The 14,695-nt window shown below is 49.3% G+C and overlaps 1 protein-coding gene across 1 annotated transcript in view; it reads right to left on the bottom strand.

Annotated features, from left to right (window-relative positions):
• Positions 1-14,695, bottom strand: part of LOC142567777 (uncharacterized) — a 243,824-nt gene that overhangs the window by 200,736 nt on the left and 28,393 nt on the right. The window contains exon 2 of the mRNA XM_075677938.1: positions 8,753-8,839. Coding sequence (XP_075534053.1) covers positions 8,753-8,767 — 15 coding nt within the window. The 5' untranslated portion in view covers positions 8,768-8,839. The remainder of the gene's footprint in view (positions 1-8,752; positions 8,840-14,695) is intronic.

The raw sequence follows: 14,695 nt of genomic DNA, 5'->3' as shown, positions 1-14,695 counted from the left end.
TTCGGTGTCAACCGAGATAACAATGCTGGAGCGAGGCGGGATGTTCACTTGATCTTCGAGCACACTCAAGGCGTGGTGTCTACGAGGGCTCTCCGGCGGTATCGCTTGATCTTCCGACAGCGTTATTAAGTTCGACTTCAGGTTGATGATTGCGCCGTGTTGGTTCAGGAAGTCCATGCCGAGAATGACGTCTCGTGAACACTGCTGCAGGATAACAAAGGTGGCAGTGTAAGCCCGGTCATGAATGGTAATTCTTGCCGTGCAGATTCCAGTCGGCGTTATGAGGTGTCCTCCAGCGGTTTGAATTTGAGGGGCTTCCCATGCGGTCTTAACTTTCTTTAACTGGGCGGCGATGTGTCCACTCATGACGGAGTAATCAGCCCCTGTGTCCACTAAGGCGGTAACTGTGTGGCCGTCGAGAAGCACGTCGAGGTCGGTGGTTATTTGTCTGGCGTTGCAGTTAGGTCTTGGCGTCGGATCACGGCTGCGTCGTGCTCAACTGAAGCTGGAACGTCGAGTGGTCGAGTCGTCTTTCTTCGGTGCAGTCTTCGCTTCCTGACTTCGTCGGGACGGCGTCGTGTCCTTATGTCGTCGATATGGCCTCTTCGTCGTCTTCGTCGGCGGCGGAGGATCTTCGTCAGTTCGACGAACAGCAACCGCACCTCCATCAGTTGCTGCTTTTAGTTTTCCGGATATGGGCTCGCAGAGCGGCCCCGGGCTGGGCCGGTGTATGGTCGGCGCTGCGGCGACAGGTAGCGGCCTGGTGACGGCGAACGGGACAGTCGTCGAGGGCTTCACTGAGTAGCGGCGAGGTAGTCGGCGATATCGCGAGGGCGTTGGCCTTGCTGCGGGGGCGTAGCGTTGACGGCGAAACCTCGCAGTCCCATCTCCCGGTATAGGCATCGTCGGTACCCGTGGCCGGCTTCGCCGCAGTGGTAGCAGAGCGGGCGGTGGTCGGGGGCGCGCCAAATATCCGTCTTCCTCGCGTAGGTGCGCTGGGCGACGGGTGGTCGTGGTGGCGGCGGCGGCGGCGGCGGACGACGGTACTGCGGCGTGACAGAGCCCTGGCGTAGTCGCGGAGGGGGACCTTGACGGGTGCGACGGCGGCGTAGGTCATCGCTTCTGCCTGGGGCTGCGGTAATTGAGGTTGCACCTCAGGAGCTCCCAGCGATCGCTGAACCTCATCTTTCACGATGTCAGCGATCGAGGCTACTTGAGGTTGCGACGAAGGCAAGACCTTGCGGAGTTCTTCGCGCACAATGGCCCTTATGGTCTCTTGGAGATCAACGGAGCCCAGCGCTTGGATGGCGCACTGAGGCGTGAGCACTTGGCGGTTATATTGCGTAGTGCGTATTTCTAACGTTTTCTCAATCGTCGTAGCCTCTGTCAGGAACTCAGCTACCGTCTTCGGTGGGTTTCGGATTAGTCCGGCGAAAAGCTCTTGCTTGACGCCTCGCATCAAGAAACGCACTTTTTTCTCTTCGGACATTTCCGGGTCGGCGTGCCGGAAAAGGCGGGTCATCTCTTCTGTGAAGATGGCGATGGTCTCATTGGGTAGTTGGCCTCGGGTTTCCCGCAGAACTTCGGCGCTTTCTTTTCGGACAACGCTCGTGAACGTCCTCAGGAAGTTACTGCGGAACAGGTCCCATGTTGCTAGAGTGGACTCCCGGTTCTGGAACCATGTCCTCGCGGCATCTTCCAAGGTGAAGTACACGTGTCGTAGCTTATCCTCAGAGGTCCAGTTATTGGAGGTCGAGATCCTTTCGAAGGATTCAAGCCAGGTTTCAGGACCCTCCGACGTAGCTCCACGGAAGGTAGGGGGCTCTCTGGGTTGTTGAAGTACGATGGGTGAGACTGGGGCAGCCATTGTGGTTGTCTTGGCCACAATCTTCTTGGTCTTCTCTGATAGAAGTCCGTGCTCCGGGGGCAGGTGTTGTAGACGACGGCTTTCTCGATGGTCCGTGACTACGTTGGTGCTCTCTTTACGTTCGGGGCTTGGATCACGGCTTGTGGGGGGCGTCCGGTACATGGACGAAAAGCACCTCCACCAGATGTCACGTGATCGTGATGTCAAAGAACAAAGTAGCAATACTGTGAAAGCCAAAACTAGCTTTTATTGGGCGAACCTGTGCCCACAAAACAGGCTACACTTAAAGCACAACGAGAGCGGCGAACACAGTCGGCGATCGTCGAAAATCTGATCAGCGGGTCAAGCTTGTCGGCTTTTATAGAGCAGTCGTCGAATGTTCCAGACTAATCGTTCGGACCCGCGTGCCTTCCACAAAGTTCTACACCATTCGCGTCAGGTGATGAAATCAGATAACATAAGGTTCGGCGACAACAGACAACGGATAGAAGCATCGATAACTTGCCAGAAACTTCGGATACATGTAGGCGTGTCCGACGCTGTGCGATTACATTTGTTAGGCGGCGAAACGTGGTTGCCCGATAAAGATAAGTACACGTGTCAATAGTTAAGAGGTATGTATACAGAACACGCAGTGACAAGTTTAATTAAAAGGATTGCCTAAGTGGCACTGCCTCAACCGGCGTGTAAAGGGCGACGCATTGACAAGTTACAGACTTGTCTGCAACTATTGCTACACCGCCGGAGGCTCATCCTCGTCCCGGTCTTTTCTGAAGATGGTGTAATGGCGAAAAAATTTTGTGTTTGTATGTTTCAGATGTGTCTCTTGAACACACAGCAACTTTGGATTATGTATGTGTAGGAGTTCTCTAATATCGTCAAGGTAATGAAGTCCTCTAACATTCCACTGCAGAATTTGTGCTTCCATTACGATAAATGTGTTTTGTGCTGCGTGTTTTAGCCGACGGAGGTGAGCTCACAGGCCCTTTCCAGAGGCCGTAACGCGAGGTTTGTCTTTTTTGGAGCGATCGCGAGTCTCGCCGCTCTTAGCCGAGGCCAAAGGCCCCTCCACCGAGGGGCCTTGAAGACCCTAACACTCAGCATCGGCTCAACATCCAAGGCCCCATTTTCCACGCACACGACAAAGCCGTGCACGGTTACGCGAGGCAGGGTCCAACTCTCCTGTGTTCGGGTACGTGGTGTTGCAACACACTAAACGCCTGCTGACGCAGATGCCCCTGCAGGAGGCCAAGCGACTGAGGTAGCTGTTAAACTTAGGGGAAAATACGATGACATCGTCCAGATAACATAAGCAGGTAGACCACTTTTAGCCCCAAAGGAGAGAGTCCATCATTCACTCTGAAGTTGCTGGAGCATTAAGAGTCCGAAAGGCATAGCTTTAACATGGTCAAGGGCATTCGGTGTGAAACGAAAGCGGTATTCCCACAGTCGAGTTCATCAACGAAAATCTGCCATTAACCGCATTGGATGTCGATTGAAGAGAAGAATTTAGATCCGCGCAAGAAGTCGAGACCATCAAGAATCCGCGGGAGCAGGTACACATCCTTTTTCATGAGCTGGTTCAGTTGACCGTAGTGGACACAAGATCGCCAGCTGTCATACTTCGTTTTGGCGAAGACAACCGACGACGCCCAAGACACGAAGAGGGCTCAATTACACTTTTGGTTAGCATCTTGTCTACTTCACCTTGGATAACGTGGCGTTCTACGTGAGACACGCGATAAGGTCGTTGGCGGATAGGACTAGCATCACCCGTGTCAATCTTATGAGTCACAACAGAATTCTCTCTCAGAAAGCGATGCTCAAAGTCAAAGACGCGGCGATAAGAGACTAGGACGCGAGAGATATTCGCAGCCTGCTTGGAAAGCAGGTCTTGAGCAGTCATCTTGGAAGAAGTGCCGAGATCGGACTTTCGGACAGCAGCTGGCTGCGAAACATCTAATACAGAGATGGCGGGACCGTCGATGGGAGAAGCGTTGCCGAGCGACATGCCTTTCAGGATAATTTGCGTACTTAAAACAAATTTAAAACACGAAGAAATACACGGTTATTGACGATTGTCACTATGGTATGAATAACGGCAACTGTGCGCAGATTGAGAACATTTTTATTAGGAATCAGGAAGTAGTCATGGGAACTGATGGCAAGCATGTCAAATGCATATACATGGAGGCTTGAGGCGGCAATCGTGCGAGGTCCAGAGAACTTAAACGAGGCTCAGCAGATTTTTGAGGAAAGCAGTAAATAAGGCAGCTCGATTTGTAGAAGGCCAGCAGCACAGTCAATTAGTGCTGAATAGTGTGATAAAAAGTCGAGGCCGAAAATGAAGTCATGGGGACACCGTTCCAGAACAGCAACTAAAACGGAAGTGTTGAAACCAGCGGCAGTTATTGAGGCAGTGCACATGCCAAGAATAACGGGCATTGCTTCATCAGCGACCCGGATAGCACGAGATGCGGCCCGTATAAGGACTTTCTTCAAGCGGCAACGAAGACGGTTGCTCATCACCGATATATGCGCTCCAGCATGAACAAGTGCTGGGACAAATAGATCGTTCTAAGCCGAATATATTGCGTCTGGTCGGCAGGGTGAGAGCCTCTGGCGGAGGCGTCGATACTGCAGTGTCACCTCCCGGAGCTGCATCTTTTAGTTTCCCGACGGTATGCACCCAGTTCGGAATGACGCGAAGGCGACGTAACTGGGGTGACCTAGACGACGGGCGACGACTTCGCGGCGAACGGGACTGGTTACTCCTCGGCTACGCTGATCGACGGCGCCATGCGGTCATAGCGTCAGTCGCGTGCAGGTTTGGCTCGGCTTGCAGCTGGATATGGCAAAAACTGCCGTCTGGACGAGGGCTCTTCGAGAACGGCATCGAGGGCCAGGGGTTGCGAGAATATCGGGCCACGTGACGAAAGAGGCGACAACTGAAGCAAATAGGTCGGTCATCTGGTGTTCACCCCTTGGCCATGTTGCGAGAACCTCGGGGATCCTTTCATTTAGAATAGGCAGTAGCGAAGGACGTTCGGTTGACGAGGAACTGGGCACGGTGCAAACTGACTGCAAGCCTGCATTGGCGAGTTCTTTGCGCACATTAACCTGAACAAGAAGAAACATAGAAGCGCGTGTATCCTTGACAGATGGATGACACATGATTCCAGCTCAAGGCGCACGATGTTCGTCAGCTGTTGTGAAAGCTCCTGCTGCCGCGAAGGAGAGTCCTGGCGGTGTTCAGAAGACGATGTTGCAGCCGTATTGGAAAGTACAACGGCTTTTCGCCTGCTCGAAACGCTTGCACTCCGTGACCATGCCATTAACCGAAGTACAGTTCTTACAGATGAGTAAACTGAAGGCATCGTCGACGATACCTTTTAAGACATGCCCCACTCAGACTCGGGAATTTCAACATCGGCATTACAGCAGAGTGCCATCACGTCTTGTATATAGGCGACGTAGTCTTCGGTGGACGCCCGAACTCGTGATGCCAACTTTTTCTCGGAGACGACCTTCCGAGCCAGTGGTTTTCTGAAGACATCTCCACCTTGTGCTTACATGTATTCCAGTTAAGGAGTTCTTGGTTTTTAAACCACACTCGCGCAGTTCCCGCCAAGTAAAACAATACGTTTGTCAGCATTACTGTGGGAGCCCATTTGTTATGGCTGCTCACCCGCTCATACAGCTCCAGCCAGTCGTCGACGCCGGCGCCATTGGTGCCGTAAAAGGTCCCTGGATGACGCGGATGCGTGAGTACAACAGTCGATGCAGGCGTTGCCGAACTGGGCACCGTCACCTACGCCATCGGAGAAGAAGGGAAGCGGCGGCCACTGCGAGGCTCCGTTCTCAGTCGTTACCCCGCACTTTCAACAAATGTTACGAAGACGAAGCTTAGTGCACAAATGTATTTAAAGCTATTTACAAGGGCAAAAGTTCGTGGTAATTTCTCAGGCTGGGACAAAAGCCACAGATCCAGGACAGAGCCTACCACTTCCTATCGTCTCCCTCTTGCGCGCACGGTCCTGTCCAAATGCACCGTAACAGTATGTATAAAAACGTGTTCAACAAGCTCCTGGCAGACAGGCCAGCGGGGCGTTCCTCCTTGGTAGTGGTCCTCGCACTCGGTGACGTACACCTCCCGGAAGTCGTACGTCACACGCAGGGGCTTGGACCGAACGTCGCTGGCGGAGACGAGATTTACCGCCTGACCTGCTGCGGAAAGTCTCCAGTCTCACAACAACGGAAGATCGCGTGTCCGAAGGCGTCGATATGCTGCGGAGGGGTAAGCCTGCTTCAGCTGAATTGCCATTGAGAAAAGTATTCGCCTAGCTAGTGAAAAGAAACTCTGTGTGCTGACTTGGGATAAAGAGGATGGCTTCGACGTGACGCCACAGCGTGTTTTCAGCAAGAGGCTGCGAAGCCATCGACTCAGTCTTCCACTGCCGATCCGCTACCTTCCAGGAGAAGATCAACACAAGGGCCAAGGAACTCTGTAGTGACTTCGGCTTGGAAACACAGACTCGTACAGTAGGCAAGTGTGATATACTTAGTTTGGACTTGTTCTGCTCTGCGAAAACGCACAAAACAGATGTACCATTCCGCGCCATTGTTTCTGAAAAATTATCCGGGCAAAAATCACTTGCATTGTTCTTGCACGATAAGCTGACGCTTCTAAGAATGAGTGATCATTTCGTGATCCAGGACACGACTGATGTCATGGGTTTTTGAACGAACATTCAAATACCGTTCTTACGGCTTTCTCAATTGACATCAAAGATCTGTACTATATTCCTCACAACAGCTCGCTTGCATTGAAAAGCACATATAGGAATGAGGGATTCACTAGCAGAATCAGGTGGGAATTGGTATGAGCGGGTTTCTGGACCTCCTTTCGTTTCCTTTGAGGTCAACTTTTGTTGAGTGGAACGGCATTTACATTCATAAGGAAGGTGTGCCACTCGGCTCATATATTGCGCCTTACCGGAGCAATTGCTTTATAGCGAAGCTAGACAGCATGCTGCCGACGGGCACTGAGAGCACACGTGTAACGAACGTCTTCAGATTCGTTCAGCACTATCTAGTGCTAATGCGCAATGATCTAACAACCATATGTCTAAGATAGAGCACACGTTGTCCATGCTCAAAGAGTGCATGCTTCCCCGTATTTTAAATGCTGAGTTACCCCAGAGGAAATCGATCGGATTTTTGGACCTTAGATTGTGCCTTGTTCGGAGCCACATGTGTTGGCAATACGAACCCCGAGCACTGAAACCCCTCACCATACCAGTCGGCGCACAGCAAGGTCTTTGAGAGGGGCATCGCGATTCGGTATTCCAGAGCGCGTTAAACTAGTCATCTCAGCACAGTATAACGGATAGCTTCAACGCAAAGGCCAAGCGACTTCATGCCGCGGGGAAGCCTGAACCGCTGCTTGTACCGGTGCCAGAGTCTCCTCAAAGAAAAAGGAAACGTCGTCGTTCTACGAGTGACAATGCATCCAATCCGCACTACCATAGACGTTACAAAGAGGCGTGTATTCCTTGCAGCAACTGTATATAGCATCCCTCGAAGAAAGTGGGTCAGCGATCAGGCGTGCAGGTAGTATATTCAGCACCGCACAATTTGCTGGAACTAGCATTATGAAACATCGTTCCAGCGCACAATTGTAGACGGACGAGAAGAAAAAGACAACACGAACGCCGGCGTTCGTGTTGTCTTTCTCTTCTCGTCCGTGTTCAATTGTCCGCTGGAACGATGTTTCACAATGCTAATCATAACCAACTAGCCCAGCTGTCCATACTTGCTGGAACTAGCCGACTAGTCAGAATAAAAACACGTCCATGCAAGGTAAATCATTGCATCGTGTGTTAGACTGCGTGAGTCAGGTTATCTACAGAATACCCCTCTTGACGTGCATGTAACCATGGTATCAATCGTCACTTACAGCGCCTACATAGACGAGGGACAAAAAAGTACGTCTATGTATGCGCTGTAAGTGACGATTGGTACCATGTAATACCAACTAGCCCGTACCCAAACCTTGCTTCAGTGCATGTAACGTAGGCCAAACAGATAGCTGCTTGAATGAACGCATGCGCGAAATTGTAACAATGTGAAGAAGTTCAAGAGAAGGGTTCATGGCTCTCCATTGCCATGATCGTGAAGTTCGAGTGTTACCGCGTGGTAAGTAGACACAAGGACGAATGTGCTCGCACTATCGCTCAGAACTGCGCGCGCGCGGCACAGGAAGGTAATTGTCAGTAGACCTTCTGTGGCATTGTCAGCAAAATATTTATTCATTCTACAATGCACAGGCATGCGAACCTAGATGATTTCGTGGTTTTGTTTTCTGTTTTGTTTTCAGAATTTTTTTTTCCTTTGTATATAAAAATTTGGCTAATAAACAAGATCAAATAGTTCGAAGTTAGCGCTTGTCCCCGTGTGTCGCTTTCTTTGCGCATATGTTTTATTTCGCCCTGCTAGAAACTGATGATTCTATTTGAAGCTATGAGACATACCTTTCTTTTGCTTCCTAATCTTGTTCTAACTGCTCAGCGATTCCTACACTTTCATCCTAAGGACATCCTTTGATAAGCGGGCACTGCTGCTCAGCTACGATGCCGAAAAGGCAAGTATGCGTGCATGGGTATATCTGTGATTCACAAAAAAAAATGTGAAAACTGCGTGATACGTGAAACTTCATGTCATTTGATAAAGTGCGCTGCAGTTAAGCAGCCACGCCTGTGCTCTCACATGCTAATTTTCTGGCATTATCATGTTTTAACTATTTATTTATCTGCATGGTAATGCCGTATCGGACGTGATAGAATTATTGTAGTGAATAGGCTCAATGGGCGAAGATGCACACACCTCAAAAAGCTCCATCCGGAGCTTATCCTGCCCTCTTGTGTCAAAACGTCCTCTTGTCTTGAAGCAGCTTTGATACGCGATCTCCACCTGCGCAAAGAGAGAGTACATGAACAGCCGAATCACAGTCTATTCTGTTCCGTAAAAATCACGCAGCACTTCTCAGAGCGAAGCGCAGCTTCCACGCCCAAAATGAAGCTAAGTACGTTTAATGCTGTGGCATGACTTTCTTCTCTGGCGCCGTCTGGCGAACCACGTGAGCTGGTGCGAAGACTGTCCAGAGAACGACGAGGAGGAGGTATGGACGGTGGGCCGTGTGGGTACCAGTTTTGCCAAGGATCAACATCTACATCAGCAGTTGCGTCTCTCGCAACCACAGAAAGAAAGTCGCGAAGTCTTTAACTGTGCTCAGTAGGCCACTATTATTGGTGTCTAGGACTCGAGCAACACCTACAATGGATTCGCGGGGGACCACAAACACCAGCAACCCCCAGTGTACCATCTCTAAAACCATTTCTGGACTTTCCGCAAGTGTGATAGGAGCTAGAGCTAACATCAGCCTACCGCAGTCGTGAACGGCCGATCAACCGTTATGCGGCACTTAAGCTCAGAACGTGAAGGGGAAAAACTGTCATCCACCCGAATGCAGCACGAAGCCACAAAGGAAACCCACGCGGGTTTCTCTGAACAAACGCTTCGCATTAGAGGAATAAGTTTTCCTCCACTGCAAAGCGTTATTTTAGAGAAGCCCACGTGGGTTTCCTGTGTAGCTTCGTGTTACATTCGGGTGGATGGCAATCTTTCCTTTCATGAGGCTTCCTCCCCCTTGCGGGATTCCGCAGAACTGATTTTGCCAAGCTGATAACAATTTACGCATGTGTCACATCACCTTGTAAGTTAGCAAGTAAGAGCTGCTCTTTGAAGTGCTGCCACCACAGGCCATGACCGAGTTAACTGACATCCTTGTTCTGCCGCTGACCGCAACTCCGCACACGATAATTAAAGGATCTGTTTTACGCTGCCTCATACCCCGTGCACATCGCCATATCCACAGATACTGAGTACCGAGGAGCTCAGTGAGAAACGTCGGACCCAGTTTCTGCATCAGCTTCTGCACGTGCTCGGCGACAAGGTATATCCCCTCGTCACAGCCGTACTACGTCAGCTGTTCTTGCAGCGCCTTCCGGAGAAAGTACGATTGATTCTCGTCGGAGCTCACACTTTCTCGGTCTGAACATGCCGAGCTGGCCGACTACATGACGGACATGGCGGCTGTAGCCACGAATGCTGCCCGTGGGGCTCCGGTGTCCGAAGTCGATTCGTTCCAGGGAACAGTAGAAAGCCTCGCGTTTTAAGTAATCAACATGCACCAGGAGCTTCGAGACACTAGCAGCTGTAACCGCCAATTCTGTAGACTTATCATCCTCCCATGCCGCCTTCCGCATTTGGTCGCTTCCGCAAGTTTCACGCAGTTTTTCACCGCAGAACCTGTGGTACAACCACCGCCGTTTTGGTGCTGCTACTTGTCCATGTGCGTACCTCTGTATCAAACTCTCAAGATTGACTTAGCCCGCACCCAACATTTCGGTGGTCAATCGCCAAAATTTACTACTCAATTTGAAAATTGAGTGGAACCACACTCGACACACTCCATTTCGCCCATTCACAAGATTTAGTTGGCCCATCACCAAAACATGGGCTGGCCACGCCGAAAATTGCCTTTGCCCAATACAAAAATTGAATTGACCCACGTTCAAAACCGGCCTCACCCACTCCCAAAATTGACCTCGCCCATCCAAAAAATTTCGGTGGCCCATTCTCAAAAGTGACTTTGCCCAATTCGAGCTCATAACCAATACAAAAATATCGTGAGGAAGAGTCGGAATGCTTCCGCATTGGATGCACGTAAGTTGGCTTAAGTACCTCAGTAAATTTTTATATATCACCGACGGTACCAGCGGTTTGCGCTTGCTTGTTAAGATCGATGCACCATTATTCCTCTCGGGCTGATCGCCGCGTCCGCGCAGTCAACCGTCTTTGGTCGTCGTAACCTACGCCCAGAAATCTCTCATCATTGACCCCGGCCTGAAACGACGGTTTCAATAGCTATTCTGGATAGCAGATTTGCGCTATGCAATTGTAGGAGCCCATTCCTTGAGACCTTGGTCGTGGAGATGAAGCACCGTCACATGGTTGATAGCATCACTGGTTTGAATGTCAATTGTTTTCTGACGGCCGCTATGACTCTAAACCAAACTTTCCTAAAAAGCCTGCCTCCGAGTACACGGCTCTTCTCACTGAGTTTCCTTAAATCAATGCACAGCCTCTGATGGAGAAGGCTCCTAAAGACACCGTGACGCATTGTATTGTCACCAGTCTGACCACAGGCGAACCTCTGCACTGCCGCCCACACCGACTCAGCCCTGACAAACTTCGTGTTGCTCGCAAAGAGTTCCAGCATATCTTGCAGCTAAAAATTATTCGTACGTAATCAAGCTCGTGGTTGCTGGCGCTTCACATGGTGCCTAAAGGAAACAACGATTGGCAGCCATATGGGGACTACCGTAGTCCGAATGCGGTCTGTGTCCCTGACCGCTACCACCTATCCAACATTCAGGGCTGGCCTCCCTTTTTAGCAGAGACTAGCATACATTCGAAGATACCCCTCGTCAAGGTTTATCACCCGATCACGGTTCAACTGCCTGATGTTCCCACACCTCCTATCACTACCCCGTTTGATCTTCCCGAGCTTTCGCTTATGCCATTTAGTTTGCGTGGTGCGGCCCAAATGTTTCAGCGTTTTATCGATCATGTTTATTTGTTTTGTTTCAAAAGATCTCACACGCCTACGAGGAGGCATAGGATAAGGAGGGCATATGGCACAATTGACCACAAAATACAATCGGTAAAAACATATCCATGCATAAAAGGATTCCAATAATGGCAAAAACCGATGAAATATGCATATTTATCGAAACGTGTCAAAAAAAGAAGAAAAAGCAGAAAATGGAGTGATCAGATATGCACTGCATAAGAACAGCAAGAAGTGCTGCATAAAAGCCGCAAGATACTATGCGTTGAGACGTTATTAAACACATTACATCCACGGCCAAGGTTTGTGAGTGGTGGCACTGGCTAACACTCCCAGTTAACAGTCAGTTTAGCAGTTTAACAGTCTTGCACTAGACGACCCGTTTTTAGTAAAACGTTATTTTGACATACATACGTACATACGTTCTTTGAGGAGAACCTCTTTGATGGGTATTTTTTCTCTATTGCTGTTGACGAGATGTCTTACTCTATACTTCACAGGTAGCTTTTTTTCGGCTGTGCAGTCATGTATTGAAAAAAATGGGGATGTGCCCTTTCAAAGCAGTGCTCAAGTTCCGGCAGAAAATTTTTTTAGTTTCTGGGCGTTTCATCTTAGGGCAACGTTCACTTCCTTAGAAGATGGGCTGTTTGTGCAAAAGTATGATATATGTATAGGTTCGTGTGTGGCACCTGTGCATGCGAAATTTTTCTTCCAAACACTGACCATCACATCAAAACCGCTTTAATAAAGCACAAGGTTATGCATATCTTGAAGTTTGTAGATGACTTTTCATTGTTTTGAACAAGCAACAGGACCGCGCCTACAGTGTATGGTAAGGACGTATTAGCATTAGAAGCCAACTAACACTCACACCAACGACCACATAGGGGAAACCTTTTTTCGGCTAAATAAATCAAATGAATAACGCGACATTAATGGAAATGAAAGTGGATGAACAAACCACTTGCCGCAGGTGGGGAACGATCTCACAACCTGCGCATTTCGCTTGCGATGCTCTATCAATTCAGCGACGGCGGCGCCGTTTCGCCATCCACTTTCTTGGGCATTTGTTTCCTTGTAGAACGCTGGGAGTGCTAGCCAGCGCCACCACTCACAGAGCTTGGCGGCGCACGTGGAACATCTTTTCTGCCACAGGCGTCACGAGAACGTGGTCTTTTTCGGAGGAGGTAACCGGTCAATAATCCCACACATGCTACCTGAAGGCATCAATGTTGCCGGATTCGAGACCCTCGTTCTGTAATAAACGAAAAGAAAGGGCGTTAACCGAGGGACCCGATTTTTATTAGTCATGGTTATATTGCGCTTAGTTTTAAAGTGAGGATATTAGTGAAGGACAGGACGCGGGCGTACGTAGCGCAAACTACCAACCGTTAAATACTCTTAAAGAAGGCGCTTATATACAAGAAGATATGGCGCGGAGGATATATAAAAAGATATGACAAGGTGACGACATATGATCATAGTTCGGGCAACGCATACATCGTTCACTTGCACCCGTTCGCCCTAGCAAACTCGACCTCAGCTTCGATAAGGGTGATGGACAGAAAGCACCAAAGTCATCGGCACATCAAAAACAAAAACGGAGCCAGAAATATGGGAGGCGCTTGCGATAGCTAAAGAAAAAGAGATGTGCGTAAGCACTCCGTCCATCGCCCTTATCGAAGCTGAGGTCGAGTTTGCCAGGGCGAACGGGCGCAAGTGAACGATGTATGCGTTGCCCGAACTATGATCACATGTCGTCCGCTTGTCATATCTTTATATCCTTCCCCCCCTCCGCGCCATATCTCCTTGTATATAAGCTCGTTCTCTAACAGTATTAAACAATTGGTAGTTTGCACTACGTACGTCTACGTCCTGTCCTTCGCTTAATATCGTCACTGTAAAACTAAGCTCAATATAACCATGAACGTTCACCAACTAATCCCATTCACTGCTTTACTAAATTTTATTAGTCATATCATAAGAAGCCGTCATAAGGGCTAGGGACCACTCAAGCTGCCAATAAGCAGCTTTTACCTTGGCCCTCTCCATTTGCTTGTAAATGGGCCCAAATATGAAATGAAACGAAAATGAAAGCCAACAAACACTGACACTAAGGACAACATAGGTGTAATTACTTGTGCTTAAGAAATGAAATAAAAAAGATAAATTAATGGAAATGAAAGAGGATCAAAAACGCAAATTGCCGCAGATCGGTAACGATGCCACAACCTTGGCATTTCGCTTGCGATGCTCTGCCAATTCCGCTACCGCGGCGCCGTTTCCCTGTCCAATTTCTTGGGCATTTATGTTTCCTTGTAGAACCCTAGGAGTGTTAGCCAACGCCACCACTCACAAACCTTGGCGGCGGATGTGGAACATCCTTTCTGCCGTCGGCGTCACGAGAACGTGATCTTTTTGGGTGTTGGCAACCATTCAATAAACCCACACATGCTACCTGAAGGCATCAATGTTTCCGGATTCGAGACCTTCGTTATGTAGTGAACGAGAAGGGGGTTCGGGCTCCGCCGTTAACCCCCTTTCTTCTCGTTAAGGACGAATTAGCCACTTTAAATGTGCTTAGACAAGGGCTCCAGTTTACCTGTGAGTTTCCTACTTTTGAAAAGCTTCAATTTCGGGACCGTCATATCACCCTTCTTGAACACCATTTTTATTGGATGTACCGCCCCCGTCCACAGAATAATTCTTGCAGTTTCGATCCGCCCATTCGAAAACGGTAAAACGAGCTATCGCCATTTAGCTTACAGTTGGCTCTAACTAGGTCTTCCACCACCTTATTCAGGAAAGCTTTAATTTGCAGGTGCCTAGACATGGCTCGGCGGCTTACCTGCTTTGTTAGTTTCGGTGAACGAAGCTTTGTTGAAGAAATTTCGGCGGGAGCCTAACAATTGTTCACACGAATGCGAACAATGCGAACAATCCTGGTACCAGTCCCTATATACGCAGAGTTGCTCGTTCGTTAAAGAATTTTGCTTCTAGGTACGATGTACTGGTGGTATTTTCGGTTCACCTGAAGCTTTCTCGCATTTGTGCGCGTCTGTCTTCCGTAAAAAGGCCCGAATGTGTAAAGAGCCAGGTAAAGTGTCTTTTTTTATATTTCGGCAGGTGTCATG

The sequence above is a fragment of the Dermacentor variabilis genome, unplaced genomic scaffold (assembly GCF_050947875.1).
Source record: "Dermacentor variabilis isolate Ectoservices unplaced genomic scaffold, ASM5094787v1 scaffold_14, whole genome shotgun sequence".
In the NCBI taxonomy this organism is placed as follows: domain Eukaryota; kingdom Metazoa; phylum Arthropoda; class Arachnida; order Ixodida; family Ixodidae; genus Dermacentor; species Dermacentor variabilis.
The sequence above is the reverse complement of the archived record's forward strand: the minus strand, read 5'-3'. Positions and strand labels throughout refer to the sequence as shown.